General features: G+C 33.6%; 1 protein-coding gene across 1 annotated transcript; it reads right to left on the bottom strand.

Moving 5' to 3' along the window:
• Positions 1 to 7,187: 7,187 nt before the first annotated feature.
• LOC123706410 (putative Polycomb group protein ASXL3) lies at positions 7,188 to 12,254 on the bottom strand. The gene is made up of 7 exons (XM_045655678.1): positions 9,841 to 12,254; positions 9,603 to 9,671; positions 9,376 to 9,449; positions 8,880 to 9,298; positions 8,578 to 8,794; positions 8,147 to 8,257; positions 7,188 to 7,793 (listed from the first exon to the last, which is right to left on the bottom strand). Exons 1-7 carry the CDS (start codon positions 11,969 to 11,971, stop codon positions 7,647 to 7,649), a joined length of 3,168 nt encoding a protein of 1,055 aa, XP_045511634.1. The 5' UTR covers positions 11,972 to 12,254; the 3' UTR covers positions 7,188 to 7,646.
• Positions 12,255 to 13,026: the final 772 nt, after the last annotated feature.

Raw genomic sequence — 13,026 nt, 5'->3', positions numbered from 1 at the left:
CTGTTCTGTGAGTATGAAAATGTGATGAAAATCGTCATTCATGAAAGGATGACGGGATGAAAGGTCATGAAGGAATGGATGCGGGATTGGTGCGGGGAATGGGGATTTTTTGGTACTTGCCACTTGGACCATTTGGATGTTTGTTTTTACTGTTCTGTGGTGTGAAACATGTGAAATAAGGTTGGCAGGTGCAAAAAATCTCCTTGGTTTTAGGAAATATTAGGTAAATACCTGATCTTCAATTTTTTATGAAACTTTAATTAATTTTCCTCAGCAAATGTAGTGCTTAGATCATGGCTTAGATAAAATGCATGAGCCTTAGAGCGTTTTCACATTGTCCGGTCCGATATCGGATATCGGAAGCCGATAGCCGATATCCGATATCGGACACAATTTGCCCTTTCACATTATCCGATAATATCGTCCCGATATCATGAGTGTTGCCAGAAACTGGAAAAGTAGATATATGGAGAATTAAAAAAAAACAGTGGATGCATTTATGTTACAAAAAATAAACTTTATTTTAAATAAAATAAATAGTAATAAATAAACTATGTTTTTCAAACCGGTTTAATCTGCTGACTGCGGAGTTTGGATTTGTACCCTCTGCAGAGTCAGAATCTAGTTTCAATATTCAATTTCATTGTGAGGCTTGTTTTTTTTATATGCTGTTTTTCTTTTTTTAATAATAGAACATGTTGTGTGGTCGTAGTGAATTTTAGAACTTTTTTATATTAAATCATGTACGACTGTTATTTTCATATACAAATAAAATAAAATAAAATTCAACTCAGTATTAAAGCGACGAAACTGGCAAATATAAATTCAAATTACATTTACAAATGTAGGTGCTGTTATCTACCACAGAACAGTAAATTATCTACGTAGTACCACAGACTAATAATAATATAACCATATATAATCTAAGCATACGAGCCATGACAACCAAAATAGTAAACAAGCCAAACAAGCTCAAAAGTCGCCGCGCGTTCTTGACAAAATGTAAGGTCGCCGCATTCTAATTCTGAAATTTTAGAGAAAACTAAACAAAATTGCCATATTGTAAATTTTCTTTTCAATAAAAAGAGTTTGATTTAAAAAAATTCAACTGATAGATCGTAGTTGTACATACAGTAAAAATAACTACAAAAAAGAAACCGACTTCAAAAACAGCTGGAAAAGTAAAATATAAAAAAGATTTGATATTATTAATTACTTAATATTATTTAGATGTGCTATTTATTATACAGGTTTGATATCGGCGCTAAAACAAAGCACTAAATCTGTGACTCAATGACAACAATACAATAAACAGCTTACAGCACAACAGTAGTCCAAGTAGGAGGAGGAGCGAGGCAGAATGAGTAAATAAAGATAAAAGACACTAATATTTCGAAGATACGGTTGAATTTAAGAACGCAATATATTTTTGTTTACTTCAGTTCAGCCAATTGCCGTATATTATAGGACGGTATTAAAATAGCTCCCGTAAAAATAGTATTTTTAATGCCTTTAAATACTTAAATGAATGTTTTCTTAATAAAAAGGTTTAAAGTAAATGAAAGGATTTTTTTTTACATTTAGCGCCTAGAAATGACTGAAAATACACAAACTAGTGCTTTTTTTGCTGTTGGTATACTACCTTTTCGAAAATTGAGTTGGTAACACTGAACATTATCGTCCGATAGTTCACGGGAATATCGGTGTTGGCTCCGATATCCGATATCGGACCGGACAATGTGAAAGACAGGTACCTAAATCATACATTTTACTTAGCCTCCGATATCGGATATCGGCTATCGGCGCCCGATATCCGATATCGGACCGGACAATGTGAAAACGCTCTTAGATTACAAAATAAAATCTTAAGGCATGAGCCATGAAGTTATGGTTGCGTAGATTTTTTGAATTTACCGCTTTTTCCAGTCTCCAGAATATTAAGATGTGTTCAATTTCCAAAGAAAGCAATATCACAGAATAGTGTTAAAAGTAGCCAATTAGTAGCTAACGCTAACAATATGCTTATAAATAATGGATATTTGTGAAAAAGGACGAGGTCGTAACACACATAAAAAATCACTATTCATCCGAAAAGAAATACTAGCTTTCCCGTTTTCATAGTTCCCACTCCTGTGGGATATCCGGGATAAAACCTTTCCATGTGTTAATCCAAGTTACCCTCTATATTAACTATATTTATGCTAAATTTCATTGTTATCGGTTCAGTAGTATTTGCATGAAAGAGTAACAAACACCTACTCATTCATCCATGATCCATCCGCACAAATTTTCGCATTTAGGTAGGTATATTATTAAGTAGTATCCTATTACTATCTTAATATGTAGGTATATAATATATATATAAATCTCGTGTCACAATGTTTGTCCTCAATGGACTCCTAAACAACTTAACCGATAATAATAAAATTCACACACATGTGCAGTTCGATCCAAATTGAGAGATAGGATAGTTTAAATCTCAAATCGTTTAGAGAAAGCTGGCGAAGCCGCGGGCGGTAAGCTAGTATCCATACTAATATTATAAATGCGAAAGTAACTCTGTCTGTCTGTCTGTTACTCAATCACGCCTAAACTACTGAACCAATTTTCATGAAATTTGGTATGGAGAAATTTTGGTACCCGAGAAAGGACATAGGCTACTTTTTATCCCGGGAAAATGACGATAAAACATATACTATACGTGTTAATTCAAGTTGTCCTCTATATGTGTGCTAAATTTCATTGCAATCGGTTCAGTAGAATTTGCGTGAAAGAGTAACAAACACACACACACACATCCTCACAAACTTTCGCATTTATAATATTAGTAGGAACAGAAAGTAGGATACTAATAAGTACTATTTTCTAAAAAAATGAACCTATCCAAAAATACATAGGGTAGTAATGGACATAAAACATTTTATATTTCTTTCTTTCATATTCATTCAGTGATATTTTTAATATATATGAGATTCTGTTTTTAGATCTAGACCTAGTGCAATGTCCATAATAAGTGCTTCTTTTGGAAAGAGAACTTTATACTTACAACAAAAAATAAACGCAAAATTTCTAAAGAACATAATTTTAATTAGAGAAAGTGTTCATGTGCTTAAATTAACTTATACCAATAAATAACAATTGCGAATTTTGTACATAATAAATGTATGATGTGAAAACTTAAAATATAGAACTAGTTATTACTGTTATACGTATTCCGATAAACCTTAGTATCTGTTTTTAAATAATTTCCTTCGAGCGTAACAAGCCCACCAACATTTTCATGTGAAATATTTGGGTGATCAATGAGTGTAATTTTGATGATAATATATAAATTCACTGGCTCATAATTATGTAATTTTGTTTTCTAAAAATAAACAGTCCAAGGTAGTTATTTAATGCCCCAAAATTTACGTTTATAGAATTATTCTCGATTACATATTTATTCATTGATAAAATTAAGATAATTTATGAAACACTATTTCGGATATTTACCGAGCAATCATAATAGTATAATAATGTATTTTATAAAAGACTAAATATTTTAGATAAGTACCTAACATAAAAATTGTCGGCAATGACGTTATATCTGAAAATGAAAGATTTTAAAGAATATACCTGTAGGCTGCATTCATGAAATATCAAATTAGCCATGTTTACATATTAATATTTTCAAAAAGAAAATTTGGTATAAAAAAAACTAATATTGAAAGTGATTAAATTGTACCTATAGCTTGACTGCAACCGCTGTACGGTGTACCGCGCCGGTTGCAGTCAAGCTATAGGTACAATTTAATCACTTTTAATATAGGTTGCGGTCAAGCTATTGTACATAAGTATAGTGCCCGGCAAACTTCTTGGCCAAAAAGAAGCGTGGTGGGGGAAGTTTGCGCATCAAGTTTAGTACATTTTTATATGCGCAAGCTTCCCCCACCACGTTACTTTTTGGCCAAGAAGTTTGCCGGGCGCTATACCTACGTGTGATGAAGATATTTTCAGAAGATTCAAAAAACAGTAGCAGCAAATGCACCTTGGTATGTATGTATAATTTGTAAATAATATAAACGTTGTGTCAACAAGACAAGGAAATGTCAACCCATGGTTCCTTGGAATATTTACAATAGAAAACGTTTCTTTTTGAACAAAGATTAATCTGATAAAAAGCAGGACAAAAAAGAAAATACGCAGATTGTCACAGAGTGCAAAACATTACAAAACTACTTACGAAACTGAAGAGGTATAAAAATTACCAATACCCTACAACTAAATACAGAAAAACTTTTATATTCACGATCATTTGCAAGTTTCTCCATGTCAAAAATAGATTTCAATTAAATCAACATTAAGACCGCTTGTTACAGAAGCTAGAAAACGTGCAAACAAAAAAATATGCAAATAGGTAGGCCTACCTACGAAAAAAGATAAGAAATAAAGTATCGGTTTGAAAATTTGATTGGGACAATTTTAATACTATGAAAATGCTAATGTTCACATAGCTTAGCCTAGGGTATAAATATTTGTATAATTGCAGAAAGCCGCAAGTTCTCGAAGACTTAATATTTGTATAAAATGGCACTTTAGGTATAGGTGAGCCGTAAATAATTTAAAAAATATGCGTTATCCGATGTGGTATTTTACTCGGCCGGTAAGGCCACAGGCACAACAGTTAAACTGTTAATAAATTTGTGAAGCAAGGAAGGTGGAATTCCTCCATCGAAAGAGGACCCTCGACCAGTCTACTAGACTGGCTGGACTATTGTCCGGCCAGTCGAGGCCCCGATTAGTGATGTCGGAAAGTTGTATTTATGCTCAACATTTCGCTTGCGCGAATCAGAGTGAGGTGTCGCAACCAATTTTTATTTATAAACGTATTTATTGCTCACCTACACGATATGAAAAAAATATGCATATTTCAGCTGAGCCATATCTAGGTATATATGGGACAAAATGTGTTAGCGCACATCTATTGACTTGTACCTACATGTTTTGTTGAACTAAGGTCAGGTAAAACAAGTTCAGTATGAATGCATGAATGTGTGCAGCAATACTTTTCAAAAAAGTATTCTTAGGTAAGTATAAAAATTTGCAAGTATGAAATCCACACCAATTTCAGTCTATTATTATCCAAAGATAAGAGTTACAAAACCTATTTTCAATAATACAATATTTTGCGAGTTTAATAATATGCTAATGTTATCATTACTTTTATCATAAAATAATTTGTAGATTATTATTTAAATACAAGAAACAGGTGGTTTTAAAACCACAATGAGCAATTTTCTGTACTATAAATAAGGACAAATACAAATATATATATGTGAAACTATCAAATGTTCATTGTACACTAAACTTTGCATTAAAAACTGAGTGTCATATATTTTAGCATTTTTAATTTAACAAAATCTTACTTATAATTATTGAAAATTTGCACAGAAGTGTAAATATTTCAAGATAGCTTCAATTATATATTTAAGGGCTCCTGTACACGATGCCGCCGCCGCGCCGACACCGCGCCGCCACCGCGCCTCTACGCTGTGTATACGTTCGCGACCGCACCGCCCCCGCGCCGACGCCGCACCGCCACCGCGCCGCCATTCGCCACTGTTTGACTTTGCCTATTCCATTACCGGCCGCCAACGTAAAAATTTAAAAGCTTGGTTTGAGATCTGTCATATAATGAACGAGAACTTTGGGGATCTACCCGATACAGAGAAAAATAAATACGGTAACTAAGTGTAATTTTCATAAAATTTTATTAACGCGTGTTCCACAGAACAGATTAAAGGAAGTTAGAACGGCAAGTTCACAGCTAGCAATGTATTACTAACAACTGTATAGTGGTATGGTACGCGGACGCGGTGGCGGTGCGGCGTCGGCGCGGGGGCGGTGCGGTCGCGAACGTATACACAGCATAGAGACGCGGTGGCGGTGCGGTGTCGGCGCGGCGGAGGCATCGTGTACAGGAGCCCTAAATCTACACAATCGCTTAAAACTATATCCGATGTTACACTCATCAGCCTTCTCGGGACAATAAATATCTGTACATACACTTACAAAAAAAAAAAAAACAGTACAAATAAGATAATTTTAAACACTTAAGTATGATTAATTTAAAATCAGCATAATAAATGTCATATCCCCTTATTCAATATCAAGAAAGATGCAGAGGATATCAATGATGTTAAGTAAAAAGGTGTAGATAGGTTGTTGGAATGAAAATCACTTTACTTCAGTTGTTTCTTAATGACGTCGATCTTTAGGATACTTGAATCATGCCATGCCATGTAAAGCGGGCTACTCACACACTTGCCGCAGGGGCAATACCGCGACCTGTTGCACGGCAGTTGGAGCAATTAAAAAGCCAAAGAGGCCAATTTAAAAACTGCCCCTGCTTGTCTATACACAACACAATTAAGGGTACAATTCCAATATTGCCCCTGCGGCAGGTACGTGAGTAGCGTACGTGGCTTTAGTGTGCCGTTTTTGAAGATCGAATTTGTATTGGTAATCTATCTACACCCTTTTACTTTTGTTGTACAGTAGAACGCCGATTATCTGTCCGAATTTTGCGGTAATGAAAAACAAAGTTACACATAAAATAAACTTTAAAAAGCGCAATACAAAGCGAAGTGTCTACCGTTGTTTTGCGTGGTTTTGCTTCATGCGTTCTACTGTAATTGGTGAATATCTTTATATGAGAATATTTTCAAAAAACATTATGTACTTAGTTAAAAATACTTTCAATATAGCATTTTTAAATGTACTCACATTTTCAGTACTCATTTAAGTTTAATAATCTTACTTTATTGATTCATTTTTCGAAAACGCCAAGCATCTCATAGACTATAGATTTGAATACCATTATATTGATATGAGAAGGAGCGAAAACTTAAAAATTGTGATGCTTTAAAAAATTATAAGAATGGCAAAAATATATTGTCTTATTCTAATAACTAGATATCCAAACATAAACCTTAAAATTTAACTTTATTATTTATGATTCGGTGCATAACCATTCATTGTTAGAATAATAATTATATATAGCATCCCCATGTGAAATTTACATACATAACCTATTTTTTTTAAATATCACTACAAACATTTGTGCACATGTATAAATATTTCCCGTACAATTTTGTCAATTAATGATCATACTCTATAATAAGAAACAATTTGTAATACATAATATGTATCCATCCACAAGCTAGGTATTGCTAACAAAGGTACAATTTATTTGAAATATACACTGTATAAATATATCTTTTACATATTTTAGTACTGCACCTAAACATCCCACAGTACTATCGCTGTGGGATCATTTGCTCATTCATAGAATTACCGCACTCGCAGTGATTATTATCAAAATGATACAATTTATTTACACTATTTTACTGAATTATAAATAAAAAGTGTCTCAGAGACAGTCCTGATCTACATGCCACTCTCCGTTCTAAAATGTTCTCGAAAATAAGTGAAGACTTGACATGTTTAAATCATTTAGCACCACCGTTCATACAACCGCATTACATTCCATTTGGCTTCATTATTCACTCTACCATCCAATGTATCACTGCACTCTTAACACAAAAGTAAAATAATTATCAGTCTATTGCTTGGATATGGCAAGGTATTCGGACGAGCTCGTGTGGTCAGCGTATAAGGCAGGTGAGACAGAGTTCTGCGGACCCGATGCAGTCGTCGTGGCAGAAGGCTCCGCACTTTTTGCACAGAATCATTGCACGCAAGTTGCACACGCACGAATCGTCCGCGCCCACACTTCTGCATCGCGTTACGTTCTGTAAATAATGTTTATAAATTAGACTGAGCTGTGTGTTTGTATAAGTGAAACCTCCATTGCGACCTTTTAGGGATCGATCTTTCATCGAAATCGGTGCAGTGGTTTAGCCGTGGTAGCATAATAGACAAAAAGACAGACAGGTTTTCACATTAATAATATAACAATTGAAGTAATGATATGAATAGCTGTATTTCCTGAAATCCTGATAAGTTTCCATTTACATCAAATTCTTTAATTTTTTAAGTTATGTTTCAATCAAATAAGTAAATTGAAACTATTAAATTAATCAAAAAAACATTATTTATAGTATGTACTTTATAATAATTTTAAGTATAAAAAAGTGTAACTTACAATATTTATATTCTGATTGGTGGGTGGCGCACTAGATGCTCGAGGCGCAACATTCGGAGTTCTTTGAACTAGAATATATTGACCCATATTGTTTGGCCGATTCTCATTTATCTGGAACAAACAATACAATAATGATATTCATTACACTGTTATTAAATTAAACATTCATTTTAGGTTTAGGTTCTAATTCTAAATGAAGAAAAGGAAGAAGAAATATTTTATAGAAACAACACTTGTCGTCTACCATATTATGTTCAAAAAACTTCATCGATATTACGCTCTTATCAAGTAGATGAAAACAATGAATGGACTTCATGCATATAACTATATACGCGCAACTGCGCGTGTATGCGAATTACATATAATATTGTGTAGTCTCTCTGTAAAACACGAAATTAGCTATATGTATGGTATTTGAAAGTGTGAATTACCTCATTGTGTTGTATCACAGCTCCAGACACTTGTCTAACTAAAACGGGAGGCGGTGGGCGAGGTTGCCGCGTGGGTCTCGTCAGAAGGGCCGGAGGAGGCCTCAACTGACTCCGCAGGGCATCTCGGTTTGGACTGTTCTGGATTACAGCTTGACATATCTGATAGCTCCTTTCAAGGTTCACTGCTCCTGGAGGCACTTTGTTTGTGCTGCGACTCCTAAAAAAACCAATTCAATTTTATTCTTACAACATATTAAATGGTATTTTATTACAGAGATAATGTGGAGACAACAGATTTTTACCTGCTAGACTCTTTTCCCGATTTTGATTTCTTGCCAGAAGATCTAACTGTGTGTGTCACTGAAGAATTCACTTGAGGATTTGCTACAGTTGTACTAGACACTAAACTAGGTGCTGCATCTGTTTCTTGCTTTAATGTGTCTTTCATTGATTGACAGCTCTCTGATGAATTTGACGACTCCATATTAAAATTAGCATCTCTCTCCTCTTTAAACATGCAGTTCTCATCATTCATATTTACATCTTCTATACTCGTTTTTGAGTCTTCACTCACATACTTTGCACTGTCTGTGTTCATGTTGGAAAAATTATGTAATGTTATTATGTTTTCATTGTTTACCCATTCATTTTCTGATTTCCATAATATTGAAGAGTTCTTATGTTTGGCTGGGTCTTGCATGTCTTCAGGGTATGATACCATCTATAAAAAGTTAATAAATCTTATTACTGTTGAATTTTTTCAATTAAAGAAAAGATAAAATAAAAAGCCCCACTTACTGATGTATTTGTCACCTCCATCATTGGCAAGGAAGTAGTCTGTGTCATTGGCATTGTGACTATTGCAGTAACATCTAAAACAAGGATTCACTGTCATAAAAAATATAATATTTTCAGTAAAGTACCATAGCAATTTTCAAATGACAACTAACTGACAAATTAGTATACAAATTAACAACTACCTACATATGTTTTTATTCTGCAATTGTCATCTGAATAAAACTTACTTGTTTCACTCATATAAGATGTCAGTTCCATGAAATTTGGCTGTGGTGTATACTTTACATCTTCACTCTCTGAAATATCAAAGAATGTTTATCAATGGAACTGAATAATATTAAGTTACAAAAGTAGTTTCAAAATTTATTAATACTGAATAAAATTAAAATGTACCTATTTACTTGATATACATAAATTATATAATATGTATAAGTATATTTTATTTAAATATATTGTTTCACTTACGAGATGTAATAATAGGTAAGCCACCAGTCTCTAAGATAAATGACTCAGCATCCTTAAAATGTTCATCATAATAATTGGGAGCATCTTGTACACCTTTACATTTTTCAGGAGACTTATGAACACTTGCATTTTCATCATTTTTCAAATCCACATTCTGATGAACCGGTGTCTTATCATCAGTGTCCTTTACCATTTCAATATTTTCATGAGATTCCTCATCCACGTCATCTTTAGTTATTTTTGGAGATGCTTCAGGTTGTGTGGGAATGTTATTCATGTAAACATTTTCACTGTTTTCAGACAGTTCAGGTACAAATTTATTTCTAGACTCTTCACTTCTTGTTTCTCTCTCAGAGCTTAAATTAGTGCTTTCTTGGTCATGTTTGATTTCATAGTCTCTTTCATGTTCATTAGACTCATTTACAATAGAAACATTGTTAAGATGGGCCTCTATTTTTAAGCTGGACATAGAAGAAACACTTCGTTCATCATATTCATAAGCAGAGGTAGTAGCCTTACTGTCTTCACTGTTAGTGTCACCAATATCATGCTCTGGGTAATCATTATCATTGTTTTGGTATAATTGTTCTGGATTTTCATTTGTCTCTATGTCAGAACCATTACAACTTGTTTGTTCTGCAAGCTTTGGAATGAAAGCTGTGTCATTAGTAGGATTGGCTTCAAATCTTATTTTCTTAGAAAATGAATATTTATCACAATCATTGTTTATTCTCTTTATGCCTTCCAGTGAGTCATTATCAGAAGTTGAACACTTTACTTCTTCAAAGTGTTTAGGTGTTGTGGGTTCTTCATCATACCTTAATCTTTTTGAAAATCTGTACTCTTCATCATCACTGCTTAATCTTTTACTACATTCAGTATAATTATTATCAGAATCATTGCACTTATCTTCTTCGAAATCTTTTGATGTACTGCATTCCTCTATTTTAACTACAGTCATATCTAGATCTTGTTTAATTTCATTTTCATTGTCTGGAAGTAGAAGAGGATCAACAGGTGTAGTTGATACAGTATCTTCATTTCTAACTACAGAGGAATCTGAAAAACTAAAATCTATTGGATATTCAACAAAGCCATGACTGTGCCCCCTAGTATTTTTAATAGGCAACAAATCTGGTATTGGAGCAGCAGTTTTGTTAGTTGCTATACTACATTCTTCAACATTTTCTTCAACTTTTGAGGATGAGCGTGTCACAGCTCCTACAGAACGCATTCTCTTGCTGTTACTTGATGATTTACTTTTCTTAACTTTAGGTACAGTACTGCTACTAGTTATTGATGCCGTTGGTCTTAGTTTAATTGTGGTTTTTAATGATGGTCGTTCTGAATTTACATTTGTTGAAGCTTTTTCCTTTCTTGATTTTTCACCCCAAAATGGCTCGAAATGCTTAACTTTCCAAGGATCTATTTTACTTTTTTCTTTTTCTGCTTCAGTCTTCATTTTCTGCTGATTTTCTGGTGTAAATTCACCTCCAGAGAGACTTTCTTGCCATTCCAAGCAAGCACGCGCAAAAAATTCATTATTTAGACTAGATGAACTTAACCTTCCTGAAGAACTAATTCTATCAACATTGGGAAGTAATTGTCCAAGTTTACACTGATACAAAGGAGGCAATAGTGAAAATGTATGTTTATTTAATAATTGCCTAATATTGGTGTTAACAAGTATAGAGTCTGGTGTCTCTAAGTCAATACAACCTTCTCTAGTTTGTTGTAACTGAGCAGCTGTGGACAATTTTTTTCCACTTCTTTTTCTTGGTTTTAAACAGAAACCTGGGATACTAGCCAACACTTCCCGCATTGTTGATGGTTTATTTGATGAAGATGGTTCAGTACATGTTGACGCGGCCGTCCATTCTCTGTTTTCGGCTGGTGGAGGTGGAGGTAAAGGTTTAACTATGATTCTTGGTAAAGGCCTGGAGTGGTTAGAACTTTTTTTCCTTCGTTTCGACTGTTTTTTGGAGGAATGTTTACTAGGCTTTTCATTATCTTGTGGAATGCGAATGACAGTATATTGCTCATTCGTACTGCATGTCAAGTATTTATTATCAGAGGAGTTGTCTGAATATTCCATGTCCATACTTTCGACGGGTGATACATCTAACTCCATTTTCAATAAATTGATATTAGATGATTGTAAAATAGACCTGTATAAAATAACGTGTATAAAAAGTGAGAATAAATGCCGCACACAGTTGCTTTTCAACCCATTGTGTATATTCTGAAAGCGTAAATCACATTTCTTTCATAAGTCATTGGTGTAACTATTCATCACTGATTTATGTTTCAATATATTTATTTATAGATGGATATTAAATTATTTATTCCATTGCAAATTCTTTTCACGGAGTCCCACTGCCCTGCAAGAAGTTTAGTTTTAGGTACATAAGTACTGAAACTGTGTACTGAAACCCGAATGTACAGTAAAATCCAAAATGTCACAACAACAGAAAATGGATCCCGACTGAATACGTTCCTTTTCAAGTGAGTTTTTGATGATCCTAATCATTAAAAAAAATTGTACGTGTATATTATTAAGATATTTATGTAAAATCATAAGTTGTTGATTATTAAATAAAGCGGTCTACGAATAACGAATATTGTATTAAATGTGGTATTAAAATTTTGAACGTGCAGAAAATATTGAAAAATGAAGATAAATAATTCCACATTCATTTGAATGTCATGTCGTTTTATATCAACTTACATATTAATTTAGTAACCTTATGAGGTTTTAATTAATATATTATTATGTAGGTACCAACGTATATTGTTGTGTTTGAACTTTAAAATCTAACGCAGTTGTTTATTTACAACCGAAAATTAGTGATTTAAATAATGGAAAGGTGACCAGTGCAAACTTAGCACCCCATCTATGGAATTTTGGGTCGAAAATGACCTTGATCGTTAGGTCCCCGTTAGGTCCTTTAAGGTCCCACAATTTTTTCGTTAGGTCCCCTTTAGTTTTTTTTTTAATAAATTTTTAAATTTTAGGTATAAAAAAATGCAACTTTAGCACCCCATCCATAGAATTTTGGGTCAAAAATGACCTTAATCGATAGGTCTCCGTTAGGTCCTATAAGGTCCCACAATTTTTTCGTTAGGTCCCCTTTAGTTTTTTTTTTAATTTTAGGTATAAAAAAGTTACACTTTAGCACCCCATCC

This window comes from Colias croceus, chromosome 3 (genome assembly GCF_905220415.1).
Source record: "Colias croceus chromosome 3, ilColCroc2.1".
In the NCBI taxonomy this organism is placed as follows: Eukaryota; Metazoa; Arthropoda; class Insecta; order Lepidoptera; family Pieridae; genus Colias; species Colias croceus.
This window is presented reverse-complemented; position numbering and strand designations above follow the sequence as displayed.

Excerpts from the sequence above, each read along its gene's own strand:
- LOC123706410 (XM_045655678.1), bottom strand. The coding sequence starts at position 11,971 with ATGGAGTTAGATGTATCACCCGTCGAAAGTATGGACATGGAATATTCA. Across the intron at positions 9,450-9,602 it reads ATCTTATATGAGTGAAACAA|ATGTTACTGCAATAGTCACA; the intron begins GTAAGTTTTATT and ends TCCTTGTTTTAG. Across the intron at positions 8,258-8,577 it reads CTGTGATACAACACAATGAG|ATAAATGAGAATCGGCCAAA; the intron begins GTAATTCACACT and ends TGTTTGTTCCAG.